General features: G+C 44.2%; 1 protein-coding gene across 6 annotated transcripts in view; it reads right to left on the bottom strand.

Moving 5' to 3' along the window:
* RPTOR (regulatory associated protein of MTOR complex 1) overlaps nucleotides 1-19,157 on the bottom strand; it is a 451,060-nt gene that overhangs the window by 127,855 nt on the left and 304,048 nt on the right. For all 6 annotated transcript variants that reach the window (XM_082441503.1, XM_082441504.1, XM_082441505.1 and 3 more), the window contains one exon: nucleotides 585-644. In XM_082441503.1, the coding sequence (XP_082297629.1) occupies nucleotides 585-644 (60 nt within the window). The remainder of the gene's footprint in view (nucleotides 1-584; nucleotides 645-19,157) is intronic.

Below are 19,157 nucleotides of genomic sequence, written 5' to 3'. Positions count from 1 at the left end.
TGACCCAAAGAGCCTCACGACAGGAGCAGACAAGCCAGCCCTGTGACCTGGGAGGACAAGGAGAGGCCAAGCAACCGCAGCACATCATGAAGGACCCCTCCTGCAGGGACCGCTGCATCTGCCCTGAGATAGAATGTAAAATTGGGGGTGGGGGGATGGAAGGTTGCAGAACGTGAAAGGGAACGTTGAAGAACATCGGGAAGATGCTGTGATCTGACGTTTGCAGCTGGGGAGCAGAGTGATGACCTCTGTGTGCAGAGTGATGGACCTGTATGGCAGTGACCTGTATGTGAAGTGATTGGTCTGCATGTGTAATGATATGTTTTTACTTTGGCTCAGTGTTGGAAGTATTTTTAAACGTTCAAAAGGATTCAGCTTTTATTCTTTTCATTTTAATATGGCCCCAAATTTAGCTGTGTTCTATGTAACAATCACAAACATGGCCTTAATCAGAAAACAAAAGAACACACCCACATGAAAGGGAAAACAACCTGTGCCGACAGGAAGGACTTCTGAGAACCAAGAGTGAAAAAAGGACACTCCCCTCACACCAGAAGCCACAATAGTTTAAAAATCTGACTTACTTTTCTATCAAATCCAGTGTGACTCCAGGCACCAGACTAACGCATTTCTGCATGCAAAACCTGCAGAGAAAGAAAAGAAAGTGAATCACAGCAATTGGATATTTAACAAGAGAGTGCACCAGTCCCACAGAAAAAGCAAAGAGAGGAAAGTGAGGATGGGGATTGCCACGGTGAAAAAGTAAACCCTGTTTTTCTTAATTCTGTCAGCTTTTAGGTTTATGAAGAAAATCTCCCTGCAGCCTCTCAAAGGGGCAGGAACACCGAGCTACAGCCGTAGGTCTTCAGTGGAAGGAGAGAAACGAGTCTGCGGCATGGCGGGGCAGAGCCCCCACTGTGGCAGGGGCTGGGGGCACGTGCGCACAAGATTCCGCAGGACAGGAAGGTTCCACCCAGATGATGAACAGGCTCCACTTTTCTATTTTTCCTTCTTAAGCAAGTAAGCTGGGGAGAGTGATGGAAGAATCAGCGAACCACCCCCAGGCACACAAAAGAAATTCGTGAGAGCAGACAAAGAAAAGTGAATTCAATTATATCATTTTAATTATCATAAAATCATAGGAGTCAGAGCTGCGAGACTTAATCTTCACTGCAGAGCCATCCTGGAGGGCTAGGGTGGGACTGTCCAGGCTTCATCTAATTTGTGTGCACCAACAGGAGGTCTCGGACCATCTCTTTCTTCCTGTCAGGGCTATCGCCACGCAGCAGGACAGAATCAATGGTAGCACGGAGTGAAGAGGCAACTTAGTATCAGTCGCAGGAGAAATGTAATTCATTGGCTTTAAAAATTAAGAACAAATAATGCCCTCTATAAAAACAGCAGCAGGCACACAGCAAATACACCCACAAAATGCATTTTAGTATCACTAGTGGATGTGAGAAGTGGAGGAAGGTCGGAGAAGACCAGTGGGCTCAAGGGAGGGGATGAGTACAAGGACCAGGCCACATTCAGGACACGTGGAGTGAGACGTGTATGGTGGGTGGGTGGAGATGGGGGAGAAAGACAAGGAGACAGAGAGAGACCCAGAGGCTGGAAGACGACAGACAAGGCCGTGAAGACAGCGTCTGGAGGGCCACTGGCTCCCAACACGCAGCCCTCCAATGGGGGGAGGGTGGGGGGAGGGGAAGAGGGGACCCTGTGCACCCAGCCCCGCCAGGCTCATGGCCTCGGGGAGCAACGCCTCGCTCAGCCAGCAGAGGAAGTTATCTTCCTGGCTGTGGCTGCGCTGGCTGGTGCTCTCTATTCACGGAGCAGAAGAAACATAAATGCGGGCTGTGTTTGCCCGACACGGACAGAGCCCCTCTCCCACCGGCACAAACGGCCGGGCTGACCAGCTGCTCCACCGGGCCAGTCAGTCCCTCCAGACAAATCCTTCTGTTTACTCCGCTGTCGGAGAACTCTGCCCGTCCGCTCCCGTGCATCACCGCAACCGCCGAACCAGCCCACATGCAGCTCTGACAGCGGCTCCATGTGAATCAGGATCTCTCCGTGGATAGAAATGGGCTACAGGAAACGCATTTTCCAGTCCAATTCTGAGGCCTATGCAAACAGGGCTGCTCTGTCATCTTTCTCTCTGTAACGCACTTACTGATTGGACCTCTGCCTTCCCATAATGATAGTCTGTGCCAGACTAATCCTTTTGTCAATAACAACAATAAGCTCTGGACAAAATATAAAAAACAACCACTTGAAAGAGCAAACAAATACAGGCAGAAAGGGAAGCCATGACCCTTAAAAGAAGAATAACTGGGCAAGGTCCGCCTTAACCAGCTTTTCCCAGGCGTGCTCCCCAATTCACACAGCGCCGGGGACACTGCTCAATGCAAAGGAGATCAGAACCCCAGGCTGCCAGGAGCTTCAGGGGAAGTCTTAGGAAGGAGGAGCCAAACTCTGCGAGCAAGCTCTCCTAGGATCCTGGGCTGACCCCGGCACTGCACAGGCGTGGGACCAGACCCTGAGGAGCCCCGGGGACACCAGAGCTGAAGTGCTGAACACGCTGAGCAGAGGTTTCCACACTTGCTCACTAGCAGACATGCATGCAGATGGGGACAGCCAGTGCCACGTTAGGGGGCTATTAACTCCTGGGGCTTTCCTCTGACACCCTGTGGGGTGGTGCCTCAGTTACAACCACAGTCCAGGATTCAGAGCCTCACCCCAGAACTAGGAGCAAAATCAAAGGAGACCAGTCCTACAGCTAAGAGACCTCAATCAATTAAACCATCTACAAGAACAGAGCTAAATACTCCTCAGAGGAAGATAACAGAATCCAGACTTTCTCAGTGTCTCATCCACAATGGAGAGTATTCTACCTAAAATCAAGAGAAAAATTGTTAATAAAACCAGATTCATTGCTGACCACATTTTGGAATTAGACTTTAAAATTATAAAAATAATGATTAACTGGGAAATAAGTATTAAGATAAATCTGCTGAAAATATAAAGTTCCATTAAGTAGGAAATTAAAAATAGGGCCATGATGCAACTTTAAAATATCTATGATATGGTTATATGCATTAAGAGCAGCATGGATAAACCAGTGACTGACAATCCACAAATTGTACATCAGCCAATATTTATTCCTTCGCACCAGGCAAAATCAGAGGCAATAAAAATGGCTCGACAATTCCACAAAATTGGATATTAGTAATTATGACAATAAACACAACAGCTGGCAGTCGGTTAGTGCTTACTCTTGGTGCTAGAGCTCTCATCAACAGGCTCTGGCCACTTTCGAATCCTCTTTGTCCGACTCGCCCTTTCCGAACTTCGAGTGAACAGTTACACAGCACCTGACCACTGCCTGCTGACGCTCCAGGCCAGGGTTTCTCAGCTGTGCACTAAGGACTCTCAGGGCCAGATCACTCTTTGCTGTAAGGGCAGCATCCTAGCCTCGACCCACAGGACGCCAGCAGCACCACACCCCAGTTGTGACAACCAAACATGTCTCCTGACACTGCCTAATGTCCCTGGGGGGCAGAGTCACCCCCTTGAGGCCACAGCCCCAGGCCAGGCCCCAGTGTCTCTCACATTTTCCACAACAGTCTCTGCTTCCACTCTTGCCTGTGCTCCCTATTCCTCTCCCAGGAATTCTCTACCCAGCAGGCAAAGCAAGCCTTTTAAGAGGAAATGCTGTGATAAGTCATTTCATCTTGACCCTCCAGAGGCTTCCTGCCATGAAGGATGAAATGCAGGGTGCTTGCCTAGCCTCCCAAGGCCCTGTCCTGGGCTTCCAGTCACTGCTCTGACCTCACTTCCTCACTCTCACTCTGCTTACCCAGCTCCATTCACCCTGACACACTTCCTGCTCCTTCAACACGCCAGGTACAGCCCCACCTCAGGGCCTTTGCACTTGCTGTTCCCTCAGCCTGCAACACTCTTGCCCCAGATAACTGGAAGGTTTACTCCTTTGTTTTATTTGTACTTCTTCTACCTTCCTTGACCAGCCTAAGGAAAATAGCACCTTCATTCTCTACCTGCATACCCTGCTTTTTAAAAATAACATTTCTTGCTACCTTATTATATATTTGTTATTGCTTGTCTTTATCATAGAAGATAAGCTCAATGAGTACAAGGACTTCTCTTATTTTGTTCATCAGTGTGCCCCCAGTACTTAGAAGGGTGCCTTAATATATAGTTTTGATAATCCATAAATGTGTCAACAAGTGAATATGGTATAAGATTAATTTCTAATAGTTCACATATATCTTTTTTTTCCTGTTGCTCTTGAAAGTGAGTGGCTTCAAGATTTTTATGCAGAACAAATTAATTAACGTTAAAAAAACTCAGCTGTGTAACCTTGTACACTACCATATAACTGTTGGATGCTATTGTTTCTGAGAATGGAAATACATTAATTTTTTTTTCTAATTAGAAAACCCCCCACATATTTACCATAAAAAATTAAAAGTACAGAAAATTACAAGTAAAAATTAACCCCAAACCTAAGATAACCATTAACATTTTCACATTTACCTCTTAGAGAAAATTGAATCATGCTGGTTTATTTTGTTCTAGGAGAAAAGGAAATCAGTCACTGAAACATCCCAAACAATACAGATGTGTGTAACGGAAAAGTGGAGTCTGTCCTGCCGCCCCATTCCACTGCTGACCACTGCTGACTGCTCCTCTGCATCCAGACTGTGCCCAGCACACATGCACAACCAATATCTACCCTTGGGTTTTGTTCAGTTTTTTTCTTACCACAAGAGAATTTGCCATACACACCACAGCTGTGTTTTTCTGTTGTTGTTTTTTTAAACATTTGTTTTCCAGCATTTTCCAACATTCAACAAAGTTGAAAGAATTTTAGAGTAAGTTCCTGCATCCCACCACCTAGGTTCCACCATCAGCATTTGATTGCATTTGCTTTATCACATCTCTGCCTCTCCGTCCATTAATCCATCTCATTTTTGGTGAGACAGAGAATATGGTACACTTGCCTTTAAATTCTTCAGCACACATACTGAGATCTCAGTATCTGTTTATTGTTTTTGTCTTTTGATGTAAGATTACATACAATGAAGTACACACATCTTAATTGTTCGTTCACCGGGTTCTGACAAATGCACATGCCCGTGTACCCAAGCTCCTACAGGGACCGCTACCAACATCCCAGGGAGTTTTCTCTCACCCTTTCTCAGCCAATTCCTACTTCCTCCCATTGCCCCCAGAGGCAAACACTGCTCTGATTTTTCTACTGATTTTTATTCCTCTGTTCTAGAGTTTCACATACATGGACTCATCAAGTATGTACTTTTGTGTAAGGCCTCTTCCAGTCAGCATAATGTTTTGGATGTTTATCCATGTTTTTGTTTGTATCATGAATTTATTCTGTTTCGTTGCTGACTGGTATTCCATTATATGAAAAGACTGTAGTTTATACATGCTGTTCTGTAACTTGCCCTTGTGTATCATGGACAATATAAAAGCTGATGCATAGAACATTACCTTTTTCATGAACATAAGTGTGCTGTCCTCGGGATGCATTCGTAGCAATGGAACTGCCTGACGAATGGGTACACATATTGAATGACCAGTCATCTGATGGCTCTCCAGAGGGAAGTGCCATTTACTGTCTCATCAAGGCTGAATATACCCACTTTTTAACTTCCGGAAAAAACTGGGTTTATCAACATAAAAGAAAAACAAACCCTCTGTTCTACTGATAGGTGAGAAATGACACATCATTGGAATTTCTTTGATTATTATTGAGGTTAAATGCCAGCTAATAATTTTTCCAGTTCTTTGTATTTTTCTTTTGCTTGTTTCCTGTTTACGCCCTTCTTGTCTTATTGATTTTAAAAGTGCTTTATACATTAACGGAACCGACGGTGGCTTTGTTATATATTACACAATTTTCTCAATTTATAATTTTAAGTTTTGGTTTTTGTTATCTTTGCCATACAAAACTTAAAATTGGTGTTTAATAAAATCTATCACTTCCTTTATAGCTCTTTAATTCTCTTGACAATTTTTCCAGTACTTTTGTGAGTTTTCTTTTTTACATTTAAATCCTCGGTATATTTGGAGTTTATTTTTTTCAGGTGAGAGGTAAGGATTAAAAAAAATTCAAATGGTTAGCCATGTGCCCCATATAGTATTGAGTAATTCATTTTTTTTCCAAATGATAAATTCTTATACAGTAGATTCTGTTTCTGGAACGCTCTACTCTGTTCCATTGCCTCAAATGTCTGCTCTTACTCCACCTGAACCTTCAAAATGCATTTTAATAATTAGTAGGACAAATTTTCTTTCACACATTCTATTTTTTCAAAAAATTCTCATGGGTATTCTCAAACATTTATCCTTCTACTTGACCTTTAAAATCACTTTATCAATATGTGTCAAATTTATGGTTTAATTTAAGGAGAATTTATATCCTTAATCTTCTGGCTCTCACCATGTAATAATAATGTGGTCAATCCCTCCATTTATTCAAATATCCTTTCGTATCAATCAGTAAAGTTTTATGGAATTTTCTACACATACGTCCAATACACTCTTAGCTTGTTTATTTTTTTTAAAAATTTTTTTATTTTTGGCCGCGTTGGGTCTTTGTTGCTGCACGCAGGCTTTTTTCTGGTTGCAGCGAGTGGGGGCTACTCTTGGTTGTGGTGCGCGGCCTTCTCATTGTGGTGGCTTCTCTTGGTGTGGAGCACGGGCTCTAGGTGCGTGGGCTTCAGTAGTTGTGGCACACGGGCTCAGTAGTTGTGGCTCGTGGGCTCTAGAGCGCAGGCTCAGTAGTTGTGGCGCACGGGCTAGGTTGCTCCGCGGCATGTGGGATCGTCCCAGATCAGGGCTCGAACCCATGTCTCCTACATTGGCAGGCAGATTCTTAACCACTGCACCACCAGGGAAGCCCCTTGTTTATGTTTTGTCATTGTTACTGCTACTACTGTGAATCAGATTTACTTTCTTTCCCAACATTTCCTTACTGGCTTTTTTTTTTTAATTAATTAATTAATTAATTTATTTTTGGCTGTGTTGGGTCTTCGTTTCTGTGCGAGATCTTTCTCTAGTTGCGGCAAGCGGGGACCACTCTCCATCGCGGTGCGCGGGCCTCTCACTATCGCGGCCTCTCTTGTTGTGGACCACAGGCTCCAGACGCGCAGGCTCAGTAGTTGTGGCTCACGGGCCCAGTTGCTCCGCGGCATGTGGGATCTTCCCAGACCAGGGCTCGAACCCGTGTCCCCTGCATTGGCAGGCGGATTCTCAACCACTGCACCACCAGGGAAGCCCCCTGGCTATTTTTAATATATAAAAAGGGTAACAATTTAAAGGAAATTATTGTGAAGTATACCATATATGAAGAGTATATAAGATACAGATGTGAGTTTAAGGAACAATAAAGTAAATATAAGCACCACACAGATTAAGAAATAGCACATTACAAAATCTAAAAGGCCCCATGTGTCCCCGCCATGGTGTCTGTTCCTGCCTGCCCCCCCAGAGGTAGCCTGTACTTTTATGATACTGATTTGTATTTGTATGGTATTGATTTGTAGTCACTTAGTAATCAGTCACTTTGTTGAATGCTCGTGTTATTGTTAATAGTTTCCCAGTGGATTTTATTGTTTTTTTTGTTATTGTTGTAAAGTTAAAATTCAGATCATACATAAATAATGCAAATTTGCGTTCTCTTTAGAATATGTATACCTTTCATTTTGTTTTTGTATCTAATTATATTGACTAGCATTTCCAGAAGTTTGTTAAATGAATTACAGTTAGTATACATCCCCCTCTTAGTTCTAATTACATTAATGGAAACACGATGTTGAAGCATTAGTGCATGATGATGGCTGCTAGTTTAGAAGGTTTCTCTTATGTAAAGGAAGTATTCTTCTATTTTTATTATAAGGTTTTATTAAAATTCATTTTTAATTTTATCAAATAACTATTCTTCTCTCACCTATTAAGATGATGAATTATATTAATAGGCAGCCTAACAGAAAGTCATCAAAACAGTCCTGGAATGAATCTCACTTGGCCAAAGTTTATTCTTCTCTTACTATACAGCAGGATTCTAAGTGCTAATATTTCATTTTGAACTCATCTGCAGTGTGTGTCTGTGTATGCATATGTGTGTGCCTCTGTGTGTTTGTGTGTATGTGTATGTATGTGTCTGTGTGTGTGTATACACACTGCATTTGTCAGGCTTGGTACCTCAGTCATGGTAACTTTATGAAGAGAATGAGAAAGCTTATATCAATACTTGTTGAAATATGGCCTATGCTTACAAACTATTTTATTACCATTTGTTTTATTCCATATTTCAAGGATAATCATCTATATGTTGAATCTTCATTGTTTTATTTTTCTTGCTTCTCATTATTTTTTACTGCTTTCTGTTTCCTGTACTCCTGACCAATTTTAAGGTCACAAACTTCAGAATTAAATTTGATTTCTTAAACTTTCTCTTTGCTAGTTCTCTTTTCATCTTGATGTACTGTTTTGTCAATCTCAATATTTATTCATTTTTTTTCAGAGACCATTTTTCTGTAATTTCATTGAGGCTACAAAGCATATGCTGTCTTCTTTCTGGTGCTCCTTGTAACCACACCTGAGTTTATGCTGATGAGGTGACTCAGGGTGGGGGCTGGTCACCAGAAGGACCAACACTGGATAACAGCAGGGAACTTTCAGCCCCATGCTGACCTCCAGCCTCTGACCTCAGGAGGGAAGGGGGCTGGAGACTGAGCTCTAAAAAGAATCTTGAACAAAGAAATTCGGAGAGCTCCCAGGTTGGTACTTTGTGGAGGGGGTGTGCCCTCCACTCTCTCCCACATGCAGGTGACCCTCCCCTCCAGTGAGAAAGAGGGGCTTCCCCAGCAGTCTTGCTCTCAGCATTCCCTGTGTAGGTCTAGCCTGCACCTGGGTCACAGCTGGGAGACACAGGGCAGGAAAAGACCCACAGAGCTGATCCCCACTGTGAGTGTTATTCACGGTTTGATTTCAGTCCCCAAGGTGCCGCTCACTTTCTGGAGTCCTCGGGTAGCTGCGTTCTGAGCAGAGGCTGTACTGAGTGTGGCCGAGTCCTTCTTATGGGCCGACACTGGGCTCTCCACAGATGCAGATGCCGCGGAAGCTTCACAGATCAGGCTATTTTAACCAAGTCCTTCTGAACATGAAGTGCATTGCCAGAGATGTCAGGCTTTTAAAGGAATTTTGGGAAACAGCTCAAAGTGGCAATACACTATTAAAATAAGACAAGCAGGGCTTCCCTGGTGGCACAGTGGTTGAGAATCTGCCTGCCAATGCAGGGGACATGGGTTCGAGCCCTGGTCTAGGAAGATCCCACATGCTATGGAGCAACTAGGCCAGTGAGCCACAACTACTGAGCCTGCGCGTCTGGAGCCTGTGCTCCGCAACAAGAGAGGCCGCGATAATGGGAGGCCCACGCACCGCGATGAAGAGTGGCCCCCACTTGCTGCAACTAGAGAAAGCCCTCGCACAGAAACGAAGACCCAACACAGCCATAAATAAATAAATAAATAAATAAATAATTTAAAAAATAAAAATAAAAAATAAGACAAGCAAATTCCTTGACATTTCATTTAATGTAGCAGGTTAAAAAACAAACAAAGAGGCCGCCACCTGGGCCGCTGCTGCTGCTGCCATAACCGTGATTCCCCCATCTCCCGCCATGGCCGAGGAGCTCTCCGCGGCCACGTCCTACACCGAAGATGATTTCTACTGCCCCGTCTGTCAGGAGGTGCTCAAAACGCCCATATGGACTGCGGCTTGTCAGCACGTTTTCTGTAGAAAATGTTTCCTGACTGCAATGAGAGAAAGTGGAATACATTGTCCCCTGTGTTGTGGAAATGTGACTAGAAGAGAGACAGCATGTCCTGAACGGGCCTTAGACCTTGAAAATATCATGAGGAGGTTTTCTGGTAGCTGCAGATGCTGTGCAAAACAGATTAAATTCTATCACATGAGACATCATTACAAATCTTGTAAGAAGTACCAAGATGAATATGGTGTTTCTTCTGTCATTCCAAACTTTCAGATCTCTCAAGATTCAGTAGGGAACAGACATTCACAGAAAGATAGACAAGATGAAAAGGCAGAGGGCTATGTACCAGATGAAGGAACAAGAAAAAACCCCAGAAAAACAACTAAATGAAGTGAAGATAGGCAACCTTCCAGAAAAAGAATTCAGAATAATGATAGTGAAGATGATCCAGGACCTCGGAAAAAGAATGGAGGCAAAGATTGAGAAGATGCAAGAAATGTTTAACAAAGATCTAGAAGAATTAAAGAACAAACAGAGATGAACAGTACAATAACTGAAATGAAAAGTACACTAGAAGGAATCAACAGCAGAATAACTGAGGCAGAAGAACGGATAAGTGAACTGGAAGACAGAATGGTGGAATTCACTGCTGTGGAACAGAATAAAGAAAAAAGAATGAAAAGAAATGAAGACAGCCTAAGAGACCTCTGGGACAACATTAAACACAACAACATTCACATTATAGGGGTCCCAGAAGGAGAAGAGAGAGAGAAAGGACCCAAGAAAATATTTGAAGAGATTATAGTCAAAAACTTCCCTAACATAGGAAAGGAAATAGCCACCCAAGTCCAGGAAGCACAGAGAGTCCCATACAGGATAAACCCAAGGAGAAACACGCGGAGACACATAGTAATCAAATTGCCAAAAATTAAAGACAAAGAAAAATCATTGAAAGCAGCAAGGGAAAAACGACAAATAACATACGAGGGAACTCCCATAAGGTTAACAGCTGATTTCTCAGCAGAAACTCTACAAGCCAGAAGGGAGTGGCATGATATACTTAAAGTGATGAAAGGGAAGAACCTACAACCAGGATTACCCGGCAAGGATCTCATTCAGATTCGATGGAGAAATCAAAAGCTTTACAGACAAGCAAAAGCTAAGAGAATTCAGCACCACCAAACCAGCTCTACAACAAATGCTAAAGGAACTTCTCTAAGTGGGAAACACAAGAGAAGAAAAGGACCTACAAAAACAAACCCAAAACAATTAAGAAAATGGTCATAGGAACATACATATTGATAATTACCTTAAACGTGAATGGATTAAATGCTCCAACGAAAAGACACAGGCTTGCTGAATGGATACAAAAACAAGACCCATATATATATATATATATATATATATATATATATATATATATATATGCTGTCTACAAGAGACCCACTTCAGACGTAGGGACACATACAGACTGAGAGTGAGGGGATGGAAAAAGATATTCCATGCAAAGGGAAATCAAAAGAAAGCTGGAGTAGCAATACTCATATCAGATAAAATAGACTTTAAAATAAAGAATGTTACAAGAGACAAGGAAGGACACTACATAATGATCAAGGGATCAATCCAAGAAGAAGGTATAACAATTATAAATATATATGCACCCAACATAGGAGCACCTCAATACATAAGGCAACTGCTAACAGCTCTAAAAGAGGAAATCAACAGTAAGACAATAATAATGGGGGACTTTAACACCTCACTTACACCAATGGACAGATAATCCAAACAGAAAATTAATAAGGAAACACAAGCTTTAAAGGACACAATAGACCAGATAGATTTAATTGATATTTATAGGACATTCCATCCAAAAACAGCAAGATTACACTTTCTTCTCAAGTGCGCATGGAACATTCTCCAGGATAGATCACATCTTGGGTCACAGATCAAGCCTCAGTAAATTTAAGAAAATTGAAATCATATGAAGCATCTTTTCTGACAACAGCGCTATGAGATTAGAAATCAGTTACAGGGAAAAAAACATAAAAAACACAAACATGTGGAGCTTAAACAATACGTTACTAAATAACCAAGAGATCCCTGAAGAAATCAAAGAGGAAATCAAAAAATACTTAGAAATGATGATCCAAAACCTATGGGATGCAGCAAAAGCAGTTCTAAGAGGGAAGTTTATAGCTATACAAGCCTACCTCAAGAGACAAGAAAAACCTCAAATAAACAATCTAACCTTACACCTAAAGGAACTAGAGAAAGAAGAACAAACAGAACCCAAAGTTAGCAGAAGGAAAGAAATCATAAAGATCAGAGCAGAAATAAATGAAATAGAAACAAAGAAAACAATGGCAAAGATCAATAAAACTAAAAGCTGGTTCTTTGAGAAGATAAACAAAGTTGATAAGCCATTAGCGAGACTCCAAGAAAAAGAGGGAGAGGACTCAAATCAATAAAATTAGAAATGGAAAAGGAGAAGTTACAACAGACACCGCAGAAATACAAAGCATCCTAAGAGACTACAACAAGCAACTCTATGCCAATAAAATGGACAACCTGGAAGAAATGGATAAATTCTTAGAAAGGTATAACCTTCCAAGACTGAACCAGGAAGAAATAGAAAATATGAACAGACCAATCACAAGTAACGAAATTGAAACTGTGATTAAAAATCTTCCAACAAACGAAAGTCCAGGACCAGATGGTTTCACAGCTGAATTCTATCAAACATTTAGAGAAGAGCTGACACCCATCCTTCTCAAACTCTTCTAAAAAATTGCAGAGGAAGGAACACTCGCAAACTCATTGTATGAGGCCACCATCACCCTGATACCAAAACCAGACAAAGATACTACAAAAAAAGAAAATTACAGACCAACATCACTGATATCACAGAAATTGAGACAGAGATGTAGAGAACAAAAGTATGGACACCAAGGGGGGAAAGCCAGGGGTGGTGGTGGTGGTGGTGGTGTGATGAATTGGGAGATTGGGCTTGACATGTATACACTGATGTGTATAAAATGGATGACTAATAAGAACCTGCGGTATAAAAAATAAATAAAAAAATAAAGGTTTTATTAAAAAAAAAAGAAAAAACAAAGAAACAAACCAAAAAACCCACATGAAACAGTGTGCCAATCATCTGGTATTTGTAACTAAATTAAAAAGTATGCCATGTGTATTATTAGGCAAGAAAAAAAGTAGAAAAAGAGACTTTTGTAATTTACAATCTTTAAATAGCTACCACTTTTAAATGTACAGAATGGCTCACTCTCCTCAGGAGCTTCTAGACCAGTAACCAGAACAAGACACAAATGAGGTTCAGGAGCCAGCTGTCTCAGCTGCCCTCGATGTTTCAGAGGCAAGCATCTGAATGATGGTCGGAATGAGCCGATCCTGTCTGTCTTGTTCCCAGGGCCAGAGCCTGGAAGACATCCCAGGGGTCCCTTAAGTACCTGCCCAGTGAAAGCAGAAAGAACTTCCAAGGGAACAGTGCTAACTCTGCAAGGGTGCTGTCATTTTGGTCCAGAAGAGGTTAAAAGGTCAAAACAATTGTCATAAGGAAATGTCTTTTAGAAAATGCATATTTAAGTATTGGAGGGTAAATATCATAATTTCTGTAATTTACTAAAAATAGCCATAAGAAGAAAATGATAGAGCAAGTAACAAATGTAAGATTTGGGTTATGAGTACAAGGGGGTTTGTTTTATTATTCTCTTGACTGTTTTGTTAGAATAGCTGAAAACTGTCCTGCAATGGAAAGTAAACAGAGAGAAAGAGGAAGAGAGGTCAAAGCAGATGTTCCTACGTTGATGAGTCAACGTCAGGAAAACATTCCAGGGAAAGATCTAATTTCTCAAAACTTGAGCAGTTTGTTTCTGTTTTTGAAGAATGTCAAGATGTAAAGAGGGGCTCCCAGCCCTGCCCAGCCCAAATCATCTCCGTGGTCATTAAGAGTCGGTCCTGACAGCAAAGCCCCTGCACTGATCTGCAAAAGCAGAAAACCAACACTCTCTCCTAAAAGTGCAGCTCTCTTCCACAGAGGTGACACTCACGACTCCCAACCACAGGAGAGACGCAGAACACACAACAAGCTTCCATGGAGTTCTTCCAAACTTTCCGGACCCTGTTTCCATGGAATTCACCTGATAAAGAAGTTAGAATCCAGCTTGTCCAGGACAACCTCACATGCTCCAGCCTCCTCAGTCTGATTCAAATCTTAAGGTGTAATTTTACCTGATAAACTGAAAACAAGGACTGTGTTTACGCTGCCTACTGACAAAGCTGAGGAGTGAACACATACAAACCTGCCTGGAGGGAGCCGGCAGTCAGGAAGGGGCGGCCACAGAAAACAAGAATTTCACACGGGACACATAGAACCCCAATCCTCTCACCCAGGGAACCCCCCTGTGAGCCCTGCGGCACAGTTCTGATTTAGTAGGCGTCCTCATGTGCTGGCAGTGCTGAGGAATGGTTGAGAGGTGGTGGCGGAGGCTGCTGTCCCCTGGGAACCGAGGTTCTCTAGTATAAAGGGAAAACAGGGCCAAATGGCTGAAGGGAGTGTTTCCCAGTAAACACACCTGTTTACTCTCACACACAGCAGCTGGGCCCTCATCTGTCCTTGTCTAGTATATAGGATGGCCTCGTGGCAGACCCAGAAAGTTAAATTTATGTAAAAATTAAGTGATTCTTTTAAACTAAAGAGCCAAACACCACTTAAATTCAATCTTCCACCGTATTTATTCTTATTATATTTTTCTTGCTGCCTGATGTGCCCTTTCTGTATTAAGAAGCTATGTCCTTGACCCCCAATCTTTCCTCTACATCCAAAAGTTCACTGTGGGGGTCAATTCATGCCCGTGTGCACAAGGATGGGGGAAATACAGGTGAACCGAGGCCACCCCTGCCCCAGTGAATGAGGAGGGCAGGCGCTGCAGCACCAAATTCCATACCACTTACCATTCAAGTGACAACTTCAAAAGAGCTGACCCTATTTAAAAACATAAGCCCATGATACGCTGAGAGCAGCAGTGCTCGTGAGCTACACAGCGACCTGCGTGGATCATTTTAGAATCAGTCAGTCCCTATTACAGGGGACTGAAGCTGATGTCACTGCAGAACTCTGAAGTCCCGGCACGTCTGGTGGCCCCAAGCCAAGCCCTGATTCTTCTCCAGATACAAGTGAGAGAAGAAATCGGCTGGAAGGAATTTTAAGCAGGATGGGAGACCAAGATGAGCTGTGCAGTGTCACGCTCCTTCCGTGATCAAAAGATACAAACAAACCCCTCCAGCGAGTTACAGACACTTTACTGGAATAATGCAGACGTTCATTTCTCTTCTTTCCTATGTAACCAGTAGACTTCTCCCTGCAAGGAGACTCCTGAGAGCCGGAGGCTGGCTTAGAAACTCAGTCAACAGTGAATTCAGTGTTTTGCACGCCTGGTCAGTTCAAACTCAGTCACCAGGCTCCCACTGCGGGTGAGGCTGCACTCCAACCCTGGAGAGAACGGGCGCTTCTCAGCTGCAGCTCACCTCCTGCCTGCCAATAGCACGGCAAAACCCATGCTTAAAAACAGCCACAAGGAGTCTCTGTAATAAGCCCCAGGTGTTTTAAACGTGGGAAGTTCTTCTTGTTAAAAAATTCGCATTCTCTGACTCAGTTTCCAGGTTGAACTCCTAAATGACTCCTGAGGAGAAGAACACGACATGGAAAAGAGGCAACAGGTTTGGTGTTTTAGGGCAGAAGCTGTGAGCCGAACCATGACTCCTCCATCTGCTGGTCTGCCCGGCAGCATCTCCAGGGATTCCAGGAAGATTAAGATAGGGACAATGTCATTTATGAAGTACCTTCTGTGTCCAGACAGCTTCTTTGTTTGCTATTATTATTCCTACTTCAGGGGAGAGAGCTGAGGTTCAGAAGGTTCTGAAACTACCCAGCCAGTTACGTGGCCAAGCGTGAGAGCGTACCTCTGCAGCCACGTGCCACGACACTCCCACGGGGGCTAAGGCCACCGGACCCAAACTCAAAAATGACGTACCACTGTGCTCCTCTAGACAATTCAATGCATTGTCTCAAACTCAAGCAGTGAAAGCAGGAAGAAAAGAGGGAACAAGTAGTAAGATGAAAGCCTATAAAGAGAGACTCCCCCAGCTGTGCGGGGGAGGCCACAGGGGGAGTGGGAGCCACCAGGCAGGGTAAGTGGTCCAGCCATTGGCTCAGGAGAGAACTGACAGAAGTGCCTGCACATCCCTGTCTAACAGGTAAAATAGAGGCAACAGAGAAGTAGCTTAAACAGCAAACAAATGAGAAGTGTGCACATCTCAGGTCCAGGTTTGGTCCAACCTGTGCTCATTAACAAGGGCCAACAGCCTTGCAGGAATACTGTAGCCCAGTCTCTCCTTCCTGCCTGGACCACGGCTGGCATGCCAGCCGCCCAAGCCCAGTCTCGGGCTGCAGTCTATGCAGTTGTCTTCCTCAGGATTTAAATCTCCCTGCTTTTTAGGTCTCATATTTAAGGTTGGACTGACTTTGTCCCCCCGACCCCCATCCTCTCCTGTCCCTTCTAACACCTAAGCTCTCCCTACATGCTTTTCTGCACTCATGTCTCCACTTATACTCAAGGAAAAGAAAACACCCAAATACGTTTCTGAACATTAATAGCACCGACATGATTTTAATTCTTGTAAGACATTTGTCGATTAAGTACCCTGATAAGTACCAGATATTCCAGCTGCTTTATGAACCGTGAGTCTGTGCCCATTAACTTAGAGGCAGGTGGACACGATGATAACATGGCTGGTCTGAGGACCGTGTGGGGAACAAGCAGAGGCACCAGGCCAAAGCAAGTTTCCTACGGCAGGCCAGAGCCTGGCAACGCCAGGTCAGGTGCAGGGAAGGAAGCCCAGACATTCCATTGGCTTCTCCGTGCTCTCACGGTATTGAATCCACCAGAAAAACAGTTCCCAGGGGGTGGGGGTGAGGAGGAGCACTGCTGAGAAACTGAGCCAATTCCTGGTATTCTGGCAGCAAATGAGCGAATTCAGGTTGATTTTCCAATTATCTTTTAAATGTAAATTGTGTTCCTTACAATGTCTGATACACAATCTGTCCTTGGACTCCCAAGCCAGGCAGGAAGCTTGGAAATCACACCATGAGGGTGTTCACTGAGTCATGCTTGCTGACTTTACCTGCTTGTACTCCTGGGCTCTGGTTTAGGTGTCAGGTCAGTGACCTTGGGACGTTACCCTCCATTGAGATTCTTCCAAACCTGCCCTCACGGCTTCAAGAAGCAGATGAACCCCACTGCTAGGAAGGGGACAGCCTCAGCCCGCCTCAATTGCTTCCTCTCTAAAAGATACCTACCTTCCAGTCTACAAATGTTTGCCTATTAAAAACAAGAACACTAAAAAAGCAACTAACTTAAAGCCAACAACCTCTTTCCTTAAGTCGTACATTTTCCCCTCAAAAGAGCAACTGATCCTCTGCCGCTTTACCCCTCACTTCCTTAATATAGTTTATGCCTGTGTTGCCTCCCCTTTCTCAGGGTAGCCCCGTGCCTTCTGGCTGCCACTCCAGTGGCTCTAGAACTGCCCGAGGTGACCGAGGACTTCCTAACTGTCAACTTCAAGGCCTCTCCCAATCCTCAACCCTGAAGGGTCCTCAGAGGGATGTGGGGGTCTGGCTGCCCTCTCCGCTCTGCCCCTCCGATCACTCCCTCCGGCCAACTTCCTTCCTACATTAGGACTCGCAGAACCTGGTGCTGTGTTCTTGGCCCTCCTCTCGGCTTACATGCTCTATGAGTAACCTCAACTGCATCCAAACCATGGTGCTGGACCCCAGTGAAACAACTCCCCTGGGACGAGCTTTCCTCTCATCTCACGCACCTGTTCAAGCCTCACGTGCCGTGCTCAAAACAAAGTGACAACAACCACAAACCCTCCACGAGACAGCAAAGAACCCGCCCGACCCACCCAACAGAGTCCAGCTCCCGCCTCTTCCTTCCCTCCAGGCCCTCAGATCTCCTCCACCTGGAAAGCCACCTCTCCATTCCAGTCCCATTTGTTTACCTCGGCCTTTCTTTTTGGTTTTGTTTTTGTTTTTTTTTTAGTAGGAGGGGGTTATCAGAAGGCCCTGAAATGCCTTTATGAGTCACATCCACAAATCCTGCTGCCCTCCACTGGGGCAGTGGGTGGGGCTGGGGAGAGGCCAGCTGGGAGCGCCCAGGTGTCCTGAGCTCGCCCACGCCCACCAGAGGGCCACTGCTATGGCCGCCTCCAGGTCTCGCACACCCGGGGAAGCTGCCCTGTCGGGTGTGGGTCTGCGTCTCCGTGTGCCCATTTCCAGAAGCACCTGAGTCACTCTATTACTAATCCACGTACACGTCTCCCGAATCAGCTGTCACACGCCTGGAGGGGAGATCGACCCGTCTCACTGGCTCTGGAGACGGGACCCCAGACCCAGCACCATACCCCTGGAACAAGGTCCTACGGAACAGCCCACCTTCAAGCTGCACATCCACGGCTCCACCCTCTTCCCACTTCATGGTCACCTGCCCCACCTCAGTCCTCAGGGCCCCTGCCACACCGGACGCTCTGCCATCGCCCAGACATGGCCCGGCGGTGACTGTCTGCTCAGGCGCCTCTTCCTCCTTCTCACTTGAGCCAGAGTTTACGCGTCACAGGAGGTCAGGACCAATGACGCCCCCAGCAAGATGCTGGTTGCCTCCACGGCGAGCAGAGGAATCTCCTCATCCTCTTCTCCATCCCCAAGAGCAGCATTGATAAAAAGTGTCTCTTTAGCAGACTTCGTCTCACAGATCTTTATAATTTTAGTACTTATAATAAGGCTGACTGAACAGAACACATATTCAAAAGAAGTTATTTCACAAGTCCATTCAATCTCAGGATAAGCAAACAAGCTGTTCTGATGACCATGGTGACAACAGTTAACACTAGGACGAGGTTTAACGCCCAGTCTCAGTGCCTTAACATGGCCTCTGCATCCAGTTTAAACGCTCAGAATAAAGTGTGTAAAATAAAGAAGTAAAAAAAACAAAGAAGAGGCTGACATCTCGTGGCTTAATTTACACTATTTTAGACGCTGATGGGGTCACTATGCTACCATCTGCATGGGTTTTATACGTGGTCACACTGTTCTGGTATTCAAAACGTGATGTTATTTAAGAGGGACCATCAATTCCATCTCAGCAAAAGTAAAAAGAGAATGAAACTGGTTCATGCAATATGCCGCCTAGTTCAGCACCAATCAAAGGATTGTTTCTTTATGTCCATAAGGGTCATGAAAGTGTGCTGTCAAGTATGCAGC

The sequence above is a fragment of the Balaenoptera physalus genome (assembly GCF_965194825.1).
Source record: "Balaenoptera physalus genome assembly, chromosome: 20".
Classification (NCBI taxonomy): domain Eukaryota; kingdom Metazoa; phylum Chordata; class Mammalia; order Artiodactyla; family Balaenopteridae; genus Balaenoptera; species Balaenoptera physalus.
The sequence above is the reverse complement of the archived record's forward strand: the minus strand, read 5'-3'. Positions and strand labels throughout refer to the sequence as shown.